This window comes from Amphiura filiformis, chromosome 12, assembly GCF_039555335.1.
Source record: "Amphiura filiformis chromosome 12, Afil_fr2py, whole genome shotgun sequence".
Lineage (NCBI taxonomy): Eukaryota > Metazoa > Echinodermata > Ophiuroidea > Amphilepidida > Amphiuridae > Amphiura > Amphiura filiformis.
The window spans coordinates 44,407,707-44,428,195 of record NC_092639.1 but is presented as its reverse complement, the minus strand read 5'-3'; the positions used below and the strand labels follow the sequence as shown (position 1 = coordinate 44,428,195).

At 37.1% G+C, this 20,489-nt stretch overlaps 1 protein-coding gene across 1 annotated transcript in view; it reads right to left on the bottom strand.

The window, feature by feature from the left end:
* LOC140166832 (rho-associated protein kinase 2-like) overlaps positions 1-20,217 on the bottom strand; it is an 80,670-nt gene extending 60,453 nt beyond the window's left edge. The window contains 6 exon segments of the mRNA XM_072190321.1: positions 1,144-1,319; positions 9,423-9,560; positions 11,799-11,899; positions 14,027-14,056; positions 14,059-14,107; positions 19,318-20,217. Coding sequence (XP_072046422.1) covers positions 1,144-1,319; positions 9,423-9,560; positions 11,799-11,899; positions 14,027-14,056; positions 14,059-14,107; positions 19,318-20,217 — 1,394 coding nt within the window.
* Between the last annotated feature and the right edge of the window lie 272 nt (positions 20,218-20,489).

Genomic DNA, 20,489 nt, shown 5'->3' with positions numbered 1-20,489 from the left:
AATCTGTGATGAAATAAAAAAAAAAAAAAAAAAAAGGGACAGAGACATATCACAATCACCACCGAAGATAACTTTCATTTCATCATCAATTTTCTAGGCACTGCAACCCTTCAAAAGCAGGATCTTAATAATGCTGCTTGCCTCAATTTTCTCAATCTTGCAGTTTATGCGCAGTAACTGGAGCAGCAGGTTGTTGGCATCTAATGCCACCTGTTCAACTAGAATTACGCGGTTTGTAATTAAGGTGGCCCCCACATAACTATACACCACATGATGCCACCATATATTATCACAATACCAAGTTTGAAGTTGATTGGTGATTGCGTTTAAGCTGGAGAGTGGAGAATGGAAATGAAGGCAAAATATGCAAATGAGCTCATTAATATTCATAAATATGCAACTAATGCGACACAAAAGTATACAGCACATGAGGCCACCATATACTATCACCGTACCAAGTTTGAAATTGATCGGTGATTGCGTTTGTGCTGCAGAGTGGATTAATGACAATGTAGGCAAAATATGCTAATGAGCTCATTAATATTCATAAATATGCAAATAATGCAACACAAAACTATACAGCACATGAGGCCACCATACCCTACCTCCGTACCAAGTTTGAAGTTGATCGGTGATAGCGTTTAAGCTGGAGAGTGGATTAATGAATTTGCTTCCGCCCGGACAAACAAACAAAGAAACAAACAAACAAGGGAACAGGCAAACAACCATCTGGATGATAACATAAGCCCCACATATAAGTAAACAGACCATTTTTGCACCATAGTGTACATAAGGACCAGTGATTACACTGACAAAATTTCATTGATATAGCTCTTTCACTTCTGAGCGATTTCTAAAACTTTTTGATACCCCCTCGTAGTGTACACAAAATCCCTCTCTTCAACTTTCAATTACTCGTTTATAGAAGGAGAGCTTAGACTTTTGTTTGAAAAAATATGATCTCTAAAGTATTGTGAAACTATCCACAACTCTCATTATTTAAGCAGCTCTTGCTTGTGTTTTGTAGGTATTTGCTATGGAGGAAGCAGATAAACTGCAATGCATGATGGGATACTCCCTTCAGCTGCCGTGGACTCTTCATATCTTCCTGATCAGTTGTTTATAGGTACCATGATAAATTACCTGTGAATGAAATCCATGGAGTGGATGGCATTCAATGCTAGCACAACTTCGGCCGTGTAAAATTTGGCCCATTTTTCGGGGACGTCATAATTGCTCATTAGATTGACGAGATCGCCGCCAGGCATGTAGTCCATAACCATGTATAGATACTTGTCATCTTGGAAGGCATAATGTAACTGTTGCAGAGAGAGAGAGAGAGAGACATAAATAAAATATTATCAGTTGACATTTAGATAGAACTCAAAACATTTCAATAGTTGTATAAAATAAGGTTGTAAAATAAAAAACATAATATCAGGCATGAGAATACTTTTCAATGGAAAAGAAAGTACGTAAATTATGGCAAAAATGCTCAAAATGGGCAAAAAAAATAAAAACACAGAAATTTTGGGGGAAAAAAAGAATTTTTTTAAAAGAAGGAAAATTCTCATGCCTGTATTATGCTCTTACAACCTTCTTTCATACATCTGGCAATACATGGGCTATTCCAGTTGAAATCCATACACCCCCTATGGAAGACATTACCTTTATCTTCCACACAGGGAGTGTGAATTTTAAATGGGGCTACCTGAATGGGTGATTCGGACTGATTCCATTTGAAATCTATACTCCCTCTGTGGGAGATTTGGTTGTGTTTTCTGTAGGGATGTGTGAATTTCAACTGGAATAGCCCAATGTATGTATGCACATTATAAACTGTATGAATGTAATTTTGTTCATCATACACATTTAGAATTGTCAATACTCAATATTTAAAAAATATTTGATGACAAGATTACATTTGTCCATATAATTCCCATAACAGTCCCACTGACTAATGTAGATTCCCAGGATATGATGTAAACCCCTCCCCCCCCCCCCCCCCCCATCCGATTGGTCTAGGGACGCCCCTGCAGATTCCAGGAAGCTTCAGCCAGAGAATCTTTTGTCAATTTGATGGAAATATCATTTGGAGGGAAATTTTGCCTCTGCAAATTCAAAAATATGTAAGAAATATGATCATCGCTGTTGAAACAGCTCAGCTATGTTACAGAGCTGTGCAGAATTGCATTTTGTATGGTGTTACCAAATTACCAAGACATCAATGAAATGAAATTGTGCCATTGCCATTGCCTACCATGTGAAAATGATAACATTTCAAATACTTCAATATTGATTGAAGAACAAAAGAAACAAACAACCTGCCGTCAAAATGAACCGAACAAAACAACAGGCTGCTTTTTCATCACTTGGTTCATCATGCCTATCATATTGCACACTGGTGTTCTCATCATATATTGTTTACTAAACCTGCTATAATAATTGTACAGTTATTTGCTGAACATTGAGCACAGTATGCATTGCATGTACATACTGTTTTTATCTGGTAACACTATCCAGTAACTGTGGACATTCAGGGCTCCTGTGAATCCACTGTTGCACACAAAATTTCTCTTTTTTGTATCCTCGTTTGCTGGTATTTTCAAACACATATCCATCCACCTACTTGTTTTCACCCACAATTTTGACCTGTTTTTACACAGGCAAACCGAGGACACACACACAGTGACATTTCAATACTGAAACTGTGGACTTTTATATAGAAATCTGACCGCCGCACAAAGGACATGACATTATATCTATAATGGGGGACCTGTAGGCTGAATGAATCTTCAGGCTGCTGCTGCCCTCCGGAATGGGTCTACAATTGGATGTCCAGTCCGTGTGTCTACAACTGTGGACATCCAGAGTCCCTGTGTGTCTACAACTGTGTATGTCGGCAGTCCCTGTGTGTCTACAACTGTGGACATCCACAGTCCAGTGTGTCCACCTATAATGAGTGTAATGATTGAAACATACGACACCCCCACACACCCCGTTGACCCCGACTATATTCATATCCCTTTTAACTGAAAACACACCAACTATATATTTATCCCCTTTTACTGCCTATAAAACGTGACTGAAAATGAATCCCTTGGTTAACCAAGGTTGCTATCAGCTTGCACACACCAGTACTCTCATGTTGCACACACCACTAACACTCATCCACCACTGCTTACTTTACATGAGCTAGGGTAATTGCACAGTGCCAATGATTGATTAAGCTATTGCTTGCATCATTACTTAACATCTGGGTATCTCATCGGCCAATACTCAAGGTATACTTGTGATGACTTGATTATTATGAACAGTATGACCTAAAAATAGTCTTGGTAACAGATGCACATGTTATACTTGAAAGAATGTTCGCAATTTTAGACTATTTGCCAGGTTTATACATTTTTCTTTTATTTTGTGATTGAAAATTGAAGCTCATTTGCAATGTGCTTTAGCAGGTCCAACAAGACTAACCTTAATCCAACCCATGGTTTTTGCTACTGGAAGGAAAGAAGAACCGGAAAAGAAAGAAGATATACCGGTACAAACTACTACCCCGGGATTCGAACCTCAGACCCTCGCATGCCACACAGAAGATCACCAACGAGTAGCAACAGAGGTTTCGCTGGTCGCTGGCCAGCGATTCCGTGGGTATACATGACTTTTAGCTGATTGGGTCATGGCATCACTTGGAATGCATGCATGCACAGTGGTTTCCATAGTGAGCTTTTTATAGTGAGTTTCATTTAGGTTAGGGCTAATCTCAGTCGTGCGTGACATGATCTGATGCATTTAGGCTAAAGTGGGAAACTTTGAATTTTAAATACTGGTAAAATAGCAGGGAAGGGGGCATTTTGAAATCAAATGCTATAACTTCACAACCAGAGTAAAGCCTTACAGCGGAACTTACGATTGATTTACCACACGTAATCCCCTATTAAATCAAGTATAAGATTCATCATGTCTTTGTGAAACGGGCCCTAGATGTATGTTATAGATTTTGATGGAGTTTTCAACATTGCAAAGCTTAATCTTTATAGGCAACATAATTACATTGATAAATCCAAGTATATTATTGCTGACTTTATCCCGAGTGGATCAGATGTTACTAAGCAAGTAAAGCAAGAGGGATTGAGTTTTAAGGTGCACAAGTGCGATTGCACACTATCGCACACCCACGATCGCCTGTCTGAGTGCAATTTCTTACCAAGCTGGCCTTAACATTTCCAGAAGTGCGATTTGTAGAGCGCCTGTTCAAACTCAATCCCTGAAGCAACTAAAAACTATGTGAAAATTAATTAGTAGATTCTGAGATTGGAATAAGAACAGTGGTCTGCGCGCTTGTTATATTAGGGGGACACATCCTGATATTGATCTCCACACAGGAATTATTACGCTCATCTCATTAAAAGAGTAGGTTCAATGGTAAGTGATCCAAGGAAGTCACCTTATGTTTACATTTCCAGAAGCCTTGAGGCTGTGTATGAATAAATTACACAGGAGTGTGATTACACTTGTCAAGAAAAATCCTGAAATAGCTGATAAAAATACTGAAAATGGTACTTTCCTATGCCTTTGTATAGATTCTGAAATCAAGGGCACAAAAATCCTGAATTCAGTTAACAAAACCACAGAAATTACACCCCTGATACATCATCTACCAATAAAGACCAATTTTTTTTAAATTTAAATATTATAAAACAATCACATTGAAGGAAACATTTTAGAACCAGAAAACAGTTTTGTTAGAACTCTATGTGAGTGGACATAGACTTTGGTGAGACTGTTTCCTAGTAACCACAAGGACAAGTTTACCCAAGCATGGACCACAAGTAGGCCTATAATTTCCTGACAGAAAGTGCAAGGTCAAAGTCAACGCAATAGCCCACCCCAAACCATATTATTGCTTTTATAAACAGGTACAATCACATATAACTATTATGTTGGTCCTTCTTTTCCGTATCAAGGCAACGAACAAAATCCACCATTTTACATGCAGATGGACTTGCCAAATAGGGTTGTTGAGTCTTTTCTTCTTTCTGGAGGCTAAAATGACCCTGAAATAACGCAGAAAGCTTGAAAAATATGACACAAATTTGACTTTTTTTTTGCAAACATATTATAAAACTTTTCAGTCAAAATCAATACGTTTTGGCCAAAAGACGGCTGATTTTACCAAAACTTAAAAAATAAAATCTCCCAAAATGCAAAATCTGGTTCGGTTGGGCCCATAAAACAGGGTTTTTTCTTTGTCGCCTAATACGCATTCTCACACTTGCTTCTTATTGTTGTTTTCATCCTATTCAATCATACTCCAATATGAATTTATATCATCTATTTTCAATTTCTTTTCATCCTATGTTTGCTTTCCTGAAAACATGTTTTCACATTTGCTTTAATTAAGAAGACAGTAATTAAGGAATACAGTCTATTAGGAAATCTTCAGATCGTGATATCTTAATAAGAAAACTCCCAGGGTTATGCAAATCAATATTAATTGTAGGCTCTTATAAATCAATCAATTTAGTGCCATTGTCTCTCACCTTTCTAAATTTATAAATTATAACATCAACTGCAATAACATTATATCTGTAGTAAGTGTGCTTTCTATTTTGACATATTTTATCATATAATCTGACAGCAGACAGTCATGGGATTTATCCATTTAAATAGTTGAGCACTAAATTTGTGTAATTTTTGGGGTATCCTTGTAGGACTGGACCCATAAATCACTTCTAAAATTATATGTACAGTTAGTAGTAAGCTACACTTGAGGAAACACCAAGTAAATCTAATCTTCTGGATTGGATTTCCTAACTAATTTATTGTTATACAGGGTGTCCCCAACACAGACAAACCCCAATTTCTTTATAAAAAATCGTCCCAAATACTTTTCCCATTTATCTTGCACTATCTTACCCAGTTAGTCAGCTACACTCAAATTGATCTTGTAGTTGCTATTAAATTGCGCCACACAATAAATGAATGTAATAAATCAAATACATGCATCTTAGCTGAATGGCTGATGCATGTACATGTAAGCAGCAATGTTCTTGAAAATAAAGTATTGATATTAAGGTTAGACGAGGTATTGTTGGTCGAAGTAACCTAAAAATCGATTTTCATTATCTAGATCAATATATTATTGAAAAATAACACCTTGATGTTTTGCAAAAGTTCATTCTACAAATCGTATACTTTGCAAACTTGCTTAATATATTGTTGTTAATGAGTTATGTACGTTTTACAAAAGTGTTGTTGTTTCAGCCCTCTTTACAACGTAACTCAAGAACCGCAGCACCTATAAAAGTATATCTGTGATATTTTAATTCTTCTACACACTCGCTATGAATTGAGCAATGCAGTTTTTGCCAAAGCTCACTACCATTCGTAAGATGCTGTGAACTACCAAATCCCAACAGTTTAAAATAATTAATAACCTTAAAACCCCAATTCATTTTGGAACAAAAGTAACATTGACACAGCTAAGACAAGATTGATGTTATTGTTGTTTTTCCTTTTGTTTGTTTGTATCTTTTTTAGCATATCAATATACTTGTTAGGCCCACTTATATCATGGAGGTAGGGACTTAGCTCATTGGAGCTGATGATAAGTGCTGGATGTGCTAGCAAACTAAAAAGTAGTGCAAATGGCACAAGCATTAAAGAAAGGAAGCTAACGTGAAAACGCTGACAAGTTGATCGCTTGTATACGCTCAGATAAGCGATGTCGCCAGGTTCAAACACTACTTGCATCCAACAAGCTCAGAAGGCTCAGGCCCACAGGATGATCTGGAGTTTGATAAGCTAAGGTCCACATTTATTGAAACACCCTGTACAACACACAGTAAATTTAACTATTTTGCTTTCGGTAATGAAATTGCTCCGATGGCTTCCTGAATTAATTTCTGCACTGAACACGAGAAATTAGATGCTTAAGTTGGAAGCACTTTTCTTGGGTTTACTGCAAAGGAAGAGGATCTTAATCAAGTAGGTTTTGAAATGCGATTTTGAGTCCACTCAAAAATACCTAACCTAAATACAGGTGGTCTACACTCTGCAAGGCAGCTGGCCCAACTATAGGAGCCACAGCTTAAAATTTCCCACTAACGCTTGTTAAAATGTAAAAAGGTATGTAGCCTTATTTGTTTGTTGTACACATCTAGATAAATGTATAGCATCACAAATCATTGCGTTCAGTCATAATGGTTCATTATGTAAAAAAGAGGCAGTTTTAAAAGTTGCACAAGTCCATAGGAGTCAACTCTCAAACAATACAGTAAGCCAGGCCTATCCATGTATTTGTCAAGGGAAATTGATTCCCATGAACTCAGGTGTAACATTTAAAACGGCCTAATATTTACAAAAGGAACCATTGTGACTGATAGCAATGATGTATGAGGCTATACATTGGCCCACATGTTTAAAGCAACTGAGGCTACACATAACTTTTTACATTCTTACATTTGGTAAAATGTTTTTTACATTTATTTCAAAAAGTGTTAGAGGGAACTTACAAGCTGTGGATCCTATAGATAGGTCCCTTTCCCCACAGCCAGGAACCAATATTACCCAAGAACCAACCTGTGTTATATTGATTCTTACATTTAGGTGATATTGGTTTTTGGAGGTCATAACGTGTTAAAAGGAATGTATCAAGGCTACAGGAAATCATCACGACACTCATACACAAACCCTGCCTGAGTTTGATTGACAGATGACGTCAGACGTAAACTAGTATTTTTAATTCTGCTTTTGATTGTATAAAATTTGTGTTTTATATGATCTCTTTCATTTCCATTCCAATACATACTTGTGTCTAACATGAAAATCCTGAATAAATCAAGTTCATCCCTATCAACATGCAAATAAGTTGAAACAGGTGAACTCCAGACATAGATAGTCAGTGGATCCATTAAATTGTGCTTACTCAGCTGCTGATATATTGCCTGTATGACCAACACCGAGCTGTCTTGGAGCAAAGTATTTTAATTAAAGTTTTCGCACGCCAAGTATTAAAGCAGAAAAGCACGTATGTGGCGTGTACATACAAGATCCACATTTTCGAAATTAGCGGTCACTCGAATTTTTACACAATGAGAATCTCCTTGAGAGTAGCTTAATTCTAAAATTTTGGCAAAAGCAGAGGATAATTCAGCAGTATTGACAAGTGCAGCCCCATTCAAATACACAAAGTTAATTTCTGTACTTAAGTAGGGAAACTATCAGTTTCTTTAATACACAGCTTTCAGCATAACCATTAGCAGGCTATGTTAGCACATTATGACACTAAAAAAGGTGCCAAAATCTGAATTTTGATGAAGAGCCCTTTAAGCACTACAGTGCTTAATTCTGTAGAGCAGTAAAGCACTACAGTTTGCAAGCCCTGCAGTAAGCACTAATTTACTTATAACTGCATTCAATTAATTGTTACTTAGTGTTTTCAACAAGTGGGTCACAAGTGACTCGTGACCCCATTTGGGATTGCAAGCTCGAAACATGGAATCGCCAGACTACCCCAAAAATAAGTGGAGACATGCAACACAATTTTGATATGGGGTCAGGAGTAGTCAGACTTTCCAATGGGGTCGCGCTCCAAACAAGGTTGTCAACTGCTGGTCTAAACAAGTCCATATTCATTATCTGCTGTATGTGGGATTTCAAATTATTTATGTACTTGGGCACATCTGTTGATTTGCATATGCCATATTTTCTCTAATTAAAGCCTCCTCTCTAATAGTAATAACACCTCCACCATTTTTTCAACCAAACTGTACCATAAATGTTGTCAAAATACCATACAGGTATCCATATTTTTTGAAAATCGATCCCCAATTTCACGATATCCATGTGGCGGCAGCCATTGTTATCGACAACGTATACTGTGTAGATATTCTGCACTGTTTGTTTGTATCCTGTACTAGCAATGTTTTTAATAGGAGTAGTAAAAAAGACCTCTAATTACAGTAACCACTGGTATAAGCCCACCCCTAGATTGCAGATTTCACTTCAAAAATGGGGGTTGGCTTATAACCGGGGAAGGGCTAGTGTTGAATTTAAAAATAAGAACCATCACCCCCATTTGTATATGCCCAATGTACCAGTAATTTCTATCATCTATGTCAATTTCTAAAAATTATAAGTGTGGAATGTTAATTATCAAGTGATATTTTTTTATATTTGTTCTTTATGAGATCAAACCATTGATTTGATTTAAGAACTTGGCCAAAATTTAGTACTGGGCTTATACCAGAGTGCACTCTTGTTCCCAGAATATTTTGAAAAATGGGGGTGGGCTTATAGCTGAAGGTGGGCTTATGGTAATGCCCCCCTCTGGAAAATACAACGCCCCGGGGGTGTTAATTAGGAAGAATACAGTATATCCCTGCAAGTAAACTTAGTGAACTAGCATGTTATACCTGTACTATCCATTCACTATTTGCATGTGCCATGATATCCCTCTCTTCCCAGAAGAAAGCTGAGTCGGACCTCTTGATCATCTCAAATTTACTAAGCAGCTTCATGGCGTACACTTTCCTTGAGCACTTCTCCCGCACCTGGTAATTGTAAACAAACAGAGTGGTTAATAATGACACACAAAAATAGCTGCATCTTGGTTTAGGTCAAGGAAAGTTGAACCTTGAAATAAACTATAATTAGCTATATACATACAGGGGAAAGAAGAACCACGCATCTCACAATAGCACAATTTAACATAAAATTACAATGGAAACATAACAACATGCATAGTTAGATAAACCAAAAAAAAACTATGGATATACCTGCCTGTGCGGGGACTTGACCCCCAGACCTTCTGCTTGATGGGCGGATGCTCTAATGACTATAATTAGCTACATTTGCAAGCACAATGGCCACTAAAATGTTGGAAGTACATTGTATTCTTTGCAAATCGTAATTTAAAGAGTTTATTTTCTCTTTCGGAAATGAAGAAACTTTTGAAAAACTATTGATTATTGCTACAGTTCCTTCTGGAGTGAATTCTCTAGTGTGGGAGCTATATAAGGTAACCATATCAACTGCTCAGTGCCAGAAATGGGAAGTGCAATAGCTGCCCTGTGAACATTTGGCAATTTACACACAGTATATTGTACTCATCTACACATGGCAGGTACACGTGGCAGCTATTGCACTTCCCCACTTTTGGCACTGAATGCAAGAAGGATATAATTTCATAATAACAACAAAGCACTTGAAACCTTGCATTCAAACAACGATCTACTAATTATACAACTTGATAGCACTAAATGTGGCGCATTGCAGTTCCTTTGACAATCTGAAATATCTTGGTGTTATTACAATTTTAACAATTATGCTTCCTAATCCTAATGAGTTTGAGAAGTCATTTGTGGTGTGATCAAGCAAAATCAGTCTGAAGTCGGACATATCTTATTTTGAGTTTTCTATATGATTGCACCAATCATTTGTAAAGCTACATTCTGAAGAAAACCCCATTGAAATTGAATATTGAGTTCCAAAGATATGAACAGTTGAAGTGTTTCAAAAACAATAGGCAACAAAAGAAATTATTTCCTTTGTTTGGCTATACGTCAGCCTGCTACGCTAAATGCCTAAGTCATTCTTACATGTTTCTCATTTGCAATCATTTTCTGAGTAATAAACCCATAATTCATCCAATTTCCAGCTCTTTTTTCATTAACTTGTGGAATACATCTCTTTTGATGTATTCCACAAGTTATTGAAGAATGCGGCTGGAAATTGGATGAATTATGGGTTTATTACTCAGAAAATCAAAATTGCAAATGAGAAACATGTAAAAATGACTTGGGCATTTAGCGTAGCAGGCTGACGTATATCTGAAAATCAATATTTCCGACTTCCGACTGATTTTGCTTGATCAGATCACATACTTTGAAAGCAATACTGAGCTTAACTAATTTGATCACCATTACATCACACCTTTCATACTAATTTGCAATGTTCTAACACATCAACACGTCTGGCTTACAAATTCTGTTTTGCTTTTTTAGATTTGCACGGCTCACACTTCTGGCATGAAAATGAATTCATCGCCTCGAGAGGTACACAATGTTGTGATGATGCTAAAACAAGCCCCCGAGTAGGGGAAACTACATCTTATTATTGATGGCTTTGTGAAATGGAGCTTGTAAAGTTTCTGGTGGCGCATAATATTCACTAATGGATTGGCAGCTGAGATGAAATTGAGTATCTCACTTGACGGATAAGGGGCAACATAAGAAACATTGATTAATGGCAATATCACTTTACTATGCCATCGCACGTATGGGGGTTCGTGGGAGGATTTAGAAAGACAGAAACAAGAAAGTCTGTTATATGGGATGATGAATTGAGTAGTAAAATCCTTACAAGAAAAAAGGGGTAATGAGAGAGAGAGATGAAACACAGATGAGGATGTAAACAAGAAAAGAATGAGAAAGTAGAAACAAAAAAAAGATGGGAAGATTACAAATAAAGAAACAAAACAGGACAATGAAAAAAGAAAAGAAAATAGAAGGAAAGAACAAGAAAAATAAAGGAAGGGAGGGAGGGAGGGAGGGAGGGAAGGAAGGAAAGAGGGAAGGAGGGAGGGAGGGAGGGAGGAGGAAGGAAGGAGGGAGGGAGGAAAGAAAGAGAGAAAGGAGGGAGAGAAAGGAGGGAGAGAAAGGAGGAGAGAAAGGGAGGAGGAGGAGGAGGGAGGAGAAGGAAGGAAGGAAGGAAGGAAGGAAGGAAGGAAGGAAGGAAGGAAGGAAGGAAGGAAAGAACTTTGCATAACCTCTCTACATTGAAACACCTACCACTTGTACTTCTCCAAAGGCCCCTCTTCCGATGACTTTGACCATTTCAAAATCAGAGGGGGCGAGACGATGCTTTTTGATCTCATCCGCTGCATGGTCATCTGCAATGAGACAAAATAACAAATTATAAATGAAAACTGCTAGACTTATTCTAATTCTTTAAGTAGAAGATTAAGGTATTGTTTTATACTATCTGTTAACCCTAAAACATACATGTTTACACCCTAACATCTAAGCTAATCGTAGATCCATCCTTTGCAGAAAGGTGCTCAAACTCTTTTGCTTCTTATTGTTTTGAGCAAATTGTACATAATTTGGTAACCAAAAGTTTGTAATTATCCCTAACAGCTCCCCATTTACACCTGGGTTGACTGCAGCAAGCGAGGTAAAGCACTGCACCCAAATGTACATATCGTCTACGCTGCAGGGATTCAAACTCACAACCTTGAGTTACCTCATGATTTATATGAGTCAAAGCCTTACTGATTCACCACCATGCCCTGAAAATATTCATTTCAAAATGGTTACGGTATGTACATCTTTGCGACTTCTAACATGAAAGCCTTTTTACACAGGCAAGAAAATTGTTAAAAATCCAATGAAAATTAATTTTGCTACCAAACTACCAAATTTGCTTGTCACATTGAATGCAGTACCTACATGTAGCAACAATGCAGTCTCAAACATGCTCATCTGTCAGGCCACAGTTCCTTAACCCCAATATGTTTCTACATTCATAGAATGACCTTTGCATGAGTTTGATACAAAACCTCAATACTCCATAACAATAGGTCAAATTTCGAGATATGATTGTTGAATTGAAGCTGATGAACTTAGTCATTGGGACTGAGACTATTTTGGCTCGGAATGCAAACCTGGCAAAATGTACTCTTACAACAAGTTCAATATTAATTACAAGATGCACAAATTCATGGGTTGTTAGGCACACAGTTGACTGGCTATGTTATTCCACATCATTATTGGTGTTATTGCACTCTGCGATGTGGTATCACATTGTCTGCAGGAACTCTAAATATAGGCCTACCTGTTATGAAGAAACTCTGGTATATAAAATCCATGTTTTGCTTTGACTCGAGTAATGTTGAACGTCTTGTGCAAAAGCGAGGCAGGGGAGTGCAGACTTGAAGTCAAATTTGCTGAAAAAATCTTACAGGGTCTTCCCAACTATATCTTTATCCAATCTGAAACTGTTCTCCTCCTCGTATAGTATTACATGTAGTAGCTACATAAAATTGTGCTCCACAACCCCAAATTCTCGACTCTTCCAAGACCTGACAGGCATCAAGACCATCATGACAAGTTGATGTAAAATGATGTTGCCGATCATCACCATTCCTCACAAGTTTTTCTACAGGTACTCCGGTTTTCCTTAAAATTCTTACAGGCTCTTTCCAATCCCTATCCAATCTGAAACCACTCTCCTACTTGTGTAGTATTACATGTAGTGGTCTCCACAACCTCAAATTCTGGACTCTTCGCAGACCTGACCCGCATCAAGACCATCATGACAAATTGATTCAGTGTGGGATGAGGTCCACAAGGGCTTGCAACCAGCCATGTAGGGAGTGTTTTACACACCTAAATTTGCAAATACACACCCAGTTTTTGCCCACATGGCCTATAAGTTGTGCATGTACACAAATCCTCAAATTTAATACACACCAAGGTTTTTGAATTTACACACCCAAACCTTGGACGAGGATGCGATGCATTTTGTGTACATGGTTGCATGGCTACTGCAGTGTTATCAAAGTCATACTTTCAAAGTTTATGAGTGGTTGTCGCCAATTTAATTTTAAAATCGCAATTTCTCGGGCTTGCCTCAATTGTTTATTTTCACTTCTCGCATATATATTAATTGTGTCTCGCATTGTCTTACGACCTAAAAGGGTGAAGCATATACATGTAGGATGCCTCCTTCATTTATTATAATAATATTAAATAAACTGAATTTATTATTGTTTAATTCAACGATTAAACAACTAAACACTGCCAAGTGACATGTTTTGCTCTGGAACTGCACCTCTTCTCAGGACCGGCAGCAAAAATAACCTGACCTGACCCTTTACTCCACTCCCTGACCGGGACCGGCCCGACAATTAAGTGAAATAGCCTCCCCGGTTCGGTCCAGTCAGGGGCGTCCTGCTCATCTTTACTTGAAGTATGATGTTTAACACTATAATCTGATCATGCACCACATTACTTACATCTACAGAGAAAGTTTTCTACATTTTGTTTCTCCTCACAGCGGGTATATTGCAGTCAGACACCAAGGCTGTAACTCCATCCTGGAAATGACAACAAAACAGTAAATCACACAGTTAGCATGTTATCTTATTGAATATGATCACAGTGCATATATATTTATACAGTGGCTTGCTTTGCATGTACATCACATTCAAAATATCACAGATTTTAGAATCGTGATTATCTATTAATAATTATTTCACTTCAATAAAGATTCAACTATCAAACATAATCAGTTTATAATTATTTTATCAAAAAGATGACAAATTTAAGTTCCCCTCCCAAAAAGTCATCACAAGATACAGAACAACCCTTGTCATCACTTGAAGCCTAAAAGTGAAGGCTTAAGAAGTGCAAAAAGAAAATCATTGAATGAAAAAACGAACCACCAAGCAAATCAATAGAGGCCCTGCATGCTTTTATCAATTGGCTCTAAACAAAGGATTTGAACCAGTGTCCTTCACCGTAATCATGGCGCAGTGCAGTCCATTCAATCAAATGTTGTCATCAACCTACTAAGTATCTGATCGTAGTGCATTTGTTATGTGTGTGAGATGAACTGTCGCGGTAGATTGCAATCACGCTTTTGTTGAATGCATTTGACAAGTCCACCATATTTACGGTATGATACGTCATATGCACAACCTCTATGAATGATTGAAAGGATCATTGCAGGAATGTAAAGCATGAATTGAATGAATGAATGAATGAATGAATGAATGAATCAATCAATCAATGAATCAATCAATCAATCAATCAATGAATCAATCAATCAATCAATCAATCAATCAATCAATTATCTATCAATCAATCCAACAATCAAAAATAAACAAAAACTGAGGATGTAAGAAATGAATAAATTCCCCTCATTAATTATTGTGTGCAAATATCATATTAAAATACGAATCAAAAATATGAAATTTGAGATTATTTACAGTACCAGTATAATTTTTCTGATTAAAAATTTAGCAAGTTTTCATGAACATTATTTGTCACTTAAATATCACGTGACACCTAGTATTTCACCGACAATAAACTTTTATTATCTGTCTGAATAAATATTTTTGCTTCACAACCCGAAATGCATCTAATAATACTGCATTTATATTATAATGCAAGCAATTTTTTTTGTCAGAGAAGAATATTATTTGATTTGTTATATGTACATCACAGAGCTGTCATCAATCATGCGTAAAACATTCATGAGTGATCACGATCTGCACGTCTGTCGGCTTAGATATCAGTTTTATATGCTTTTAATATTTGTATGCAAAAAAGTGAATGTATATTATTAAACCATCAATTTAAAATATTGCCTCAATTTGTATTTCAAAATACAAATTTGTATCAAAATATATATATTTGTAATAACACTTGAAAGTTAAAATGAGATTTGATATGAAGAGGACATTCATCGTATTCAGAATGTAATTTGATGTGTCTAATGTGCTCTCATGTCCCGCAAAAAAATACTGTGCAAATTTTGCCATCAGATCCCTAAAATGCAAAATTCACAATTATGTCTCCAACTTTTATTATGACAGATATCTGTTCGATAGTTACTGCTCGATAGATTTGTTGATTAATACAATGTTTTCTCATTTGATTTTTTTAAAGTGAATCTATCAAGAGCCCTTTAAACCGCTGTGTATTAATTATTCGTCACTAGACAAAACATCATTTCAGTTCAAAATGTATAACACAATTGACATTTACAAATCAGGCTTTTCCAGTTAAAATGCATACACCCCCAATGGAAGACATGGCCTTAATCTCCAACACAGGGGGTGTAGATTTCAAATGGAATCACCCATAGATTGGAAATTCACACTCCCTGCGTGGAAGATTAAGGCTATATCGTCCATAGGGGGTGTATGGATTTCAATTGGAATAGCACCATGTATCCATCTCTTACTTCATAATTAGCCCATGAATAACTAATTGGGGAAACCCAATACAATTCATCCATTCCACAACAATAGTCCCATGCATTAATAGGGTAGAATAAATAGAGGAAATTTAATCCAATATATCGGTTTTATGAATGAACACTGTTGGGTGGAGTAGTGACTGCTGCATTACAACGAGTATGACTCAATCTGGTGTAGTTTTCTGACCATGTGGCCGAGCATGCTCAAGGAGTGAATCTAATGAAGTAGTACAAATTAGGGTTGCTATGGAAACAATAACAGTAGCACTTTGTGGCATAATTACTAGTTCACAGTTCATTATCATTGAATGCGAGGATAACAATGCATAATTCAAGAATTGGGAAGCGTGCGGGAAAAGCACCTGTTATTTATTTATGACGACTTTGTTTTCCAAATTTCATTTTTGGTAAATAAATATTGCATAGATGTCATAATGGTTACATCTACCAAAGGACAAAGTCTTTTGGTTGAATGCAATCAAGGACAGAAGTCGTAAACAATCTTTTTCATCCAGAAAATGACAAACAACATGTCAGAAAAGATGTGTTGGCAATTATAATGCCTGAACATGAAATGGTAAATAAATACTGCACAGAAGTCATTACAATGGTTACATCTACCAAAGGACAAAGTCTTTTGGTTGAATACAATCAAGGTTGTAAACAATCTTCTCCATCCAGAAAATGACAAACAACATGTCAGAAAAGATGTTTCCAGATATCTGACAATTTTAATGCCTGTCATGAAATTCAATACATGAAGAAGATCACAAAAATATACACATGCTGATTCTGACACACACGCTGGTGTGCAATTTGTACATCTTTGCACGTAACACGCATTCACACAACAAGAAAACTATGAAGAAATATCATCAACTGGAATCTCTTTACCATGTATTGATACACATTGTGGAAAAACAATGAGGTTGAGGGACAGCCTTTTAGATATAAACATGTCTATTTTGGTTTCCAGCATATAAAACTGAATGAATAGGCCTAAAGTAGAACTGGCTTAGTGGCTCTGATCGCTATGTCCTCGAATAGCGAGTTCCCACTGCAAAGCAACCACTGAGCCCACTACCAGTTTTTGCCAGGGATGGGGTTTTTTCAGTTAGGGGGGGGGTCTTCCAGGTTGAAGTTTTACCGGGATGTGTCATGGTTTTGAGGTACCTTTTCAGCAATTTTGGTATATCAATGGGTGGGTTTTCAGTAAAGACCATAGTGCCCAAATTTTGGTGCTTTTTTTGTGAAAAATTGCTCTATTGATGGGTTGCAAAAACAGCAAAAAATAGGTACCGTATTCATTCCAATAAGCGCCCGGGGCGCTTAACAAAGTCATTTTGTATGGGCGCTTATTTTTTACCTGGTTTACCTAATTTTTTCATAAGGGGCGTTTATATAGACAAATGATGCAGAAAATGTATTGCAAGTTTACACAGGACTAGTAGTCTTTCAGCTATTTCACTGTATCGACGTCTATCTGTCACTTCAACATTAATGGTACCCTTTAGCAAATTGAAAATACCCTGGGTGGGCGCTTATTGGGGCATGGGCGCTTATTGGAATGAATACGGTACATGGAGTAAGTCAGCATCCGGGTTTGACACATCCAACACTGAAACACTAGCCTATTAAAACTAGGGATAAGTCGCATAACCAAATTGTTTAAAATTTTGATTTTGGCCAGGAAATAGACCCATAACCTTGGGCTATTTTTGGCATAATTTGTTGAATATAGCCCTTGTAATCAACAAAAATAATCCTTTTCCTATTTCTGGAGCAAAGCAAAGTTGTCAACATTTCTATAGAAGACAAAAACAAACAAAACAAACAGCCCACAGATGTCACCTTTCATTTAATTTTATATCACACAGAATATTTATTAAAGCTAACATTAAAGTACCTTTAATCACATAAACAAAATGACAAGATTTCTCATAAATGCAAAATATGCAGTCAGCTCATCACTCCAGCATAACTTTGTTGTTTACCATTCTGATACTAAATGCCAAATGCCTGATACTATTTAGTAGTAACCACAAAATTTGACAAAATTTGCTTTTCACTTATTTTCAGTTTCAAAGTTTCCAACCAATCTACTGCAAGTAGGGGATTAAAAAGATGGTGAATTAATGGCACATTTTTCTTTTTAAACCTTATAGGGGGAAATCTGTCTAGCATAAAAGGTTGCTTCATAAAATTTTGTTCATATGCCAAAACAAAAATATAATCCTACAAAAATAAATTTGCTGACAAGAATAGATTACTAGTGATCAACGTAAACAAACCTTTACAAGTGTCTAAGCCACTTATTTTTCAATACTCAGTTCCGCCTAATCATAGAAATTAGGATCTATGCGCTAATCCAGAAATCCTTTCAAAAAAAATGTTGAAATGACATTTGAATTGATGAAAATGTACCTATGACATGGACAGATGGCAAACAAACAAAATGTTAGTAATTTAAAAGCAAATTAATGCTGCTGCAGTTCAAATAAACAGCTGTATAAAAATGCCTGTCTAAATGACTACAGTGTGGGCCAAAAACAACTTTACCCAATTTAAAAGGTTCATATCTCAAAATTAAAAAGTCTGCTTCAAATTGCTTTCACATATTCGTAACAAACATCTTCTTAAGAGTATTTGGTGAAAAAACTATTCAAAATGTATTAAAATAAAAACGTGACGCTAATTTTAATTCAGAGGGTCAAAATTGACTTTGTCCACGCGAAGGCCTACTGGCTATCACGTCGCATCACTTGTAATAGCGAGTTAGAGAATGAGATCCACTCAGTATACGCACACATTTGTTCAGTAATTTTATATAACACAATCAAATAAATCAAACATAATGATTTAAATGTCAAGCAACAGTATTTCGTCATGATATGCAGCTTTCATGCTGGAAAAATAATTCTCTTATTATTATGCGTAAAACAATTGTAAACTCAGACCTCGTTTTTTGTCATTTCGAAATGTTATCTACAAGAAAGTTTGACGTTATTGCACTTAAATATAATTAACATAAATAATAGCTCTTTTGTCACGAATTTCAAACATTGCTCTCTTACGGTACGTAGTTATATCTGAACTACAAAGGTTTATATATGCAAATAAAAAACAAATTATTGCACTGAAATAAATATTGTTTGATGCATCTTTACAAATATATGTTTCTTATAAGTCTTTCTTCCGTTTCTTGAATCTTCAAGTCTAAATCTTGTTGTTCTGCGTGGTTTGTTCAGTTAAATATTCATTTCTTTTAAGTTTTTGACAAGTTAACAGTTTCTTTGTTACTGTTTATCTCCTTCCTTCTACATGCCCTCCCTGTGCAGCAATGCACCTCCTAGCACGGACTTCCATATGCATGACAGCCCGCTGTGTGACTCTGGTGCGTCGGATCTCTCGGAAAGCTGTCTCAATTCGACGTCTAAGTTGGTTAAGGTCCCTCGGTGGTCCCTCGCCATAAACCCTGGCTTTCACATCACCCCACAGCCAAAAGTCCAACGGGGTTAGATCGGGTGAACGAGGAGGCCATTCTACTGCATGACCCAGTCCAACAACACGGTTAGGAAATAATTCCTGAAGCCGATTCCTGACTGCAATGCTTCTGTGTGCGGGAGCGCCATCCTGAATAAACCAGGCTCTCCGAATGGACCCATTGCGTTGCTGTCCATATATACGAACAAGTTCTGGTACAACTTCCTGGTTTATAATGTCAACATAGAGATCGCCGTTGATGTTTTGGTTGGCAAAAACAGGTCCAATGAGACGATTGTTCCCTGTTATTGCAGCAAAGACTGTCAACTTGCGACGGTCATTGGGGATGTCAAACACAAAGTTTCTTGGAGGGTTACCTCTGGGGGCATATTCTCTCACATTCTGTGTGGACACTGTGCCATTCATCCCAAAGTTCGCTTCATCCACGACCACAACTTCTCTAAGGAAGCGCTGGGGCCTATTTACAAGCCAGTTGCAAAATGCCAATCTTCTACCTGAATCTCCTGGCTGAAGTCCATGACGCTTTGTTATCTTGTACGGATGCCAATTGACGTCATGCTTTACTATTCGCCTGAATGTTGTACGTGGTATGTTCGGCAAATTGTTGCGTCGAGAACTGACTCTGGGGTTTGCTGCAAGCTCCCTTTGGACCGCTGCAATATTGGCAGCTGATCTGCCAGTTCTTGGACGTCCGCTCCGTGCTTTACATCTACTCATCACACTTCCAAAGTTGTGGAAGTTGTTCGTATGCAAAGTTATGGTAGGTTTCGGCGGGACTCTTACGTTCGGGAAACGAATCCGAAATTGACGCTGTACTTCTAAAAAGCTTTCTGTTCTTATGTATACCTCTGCCATAAAAGTCCTCTCTTGCGTTGTAAATTGCCGCATCTTGACACCTTGCAAACATATCTAGAAATAGGCCACGCAGTCACAAAATACACGTAGGCCTATTTAAAATTCAAAAATCGCGCCAGGTGAAACCTTTGTAA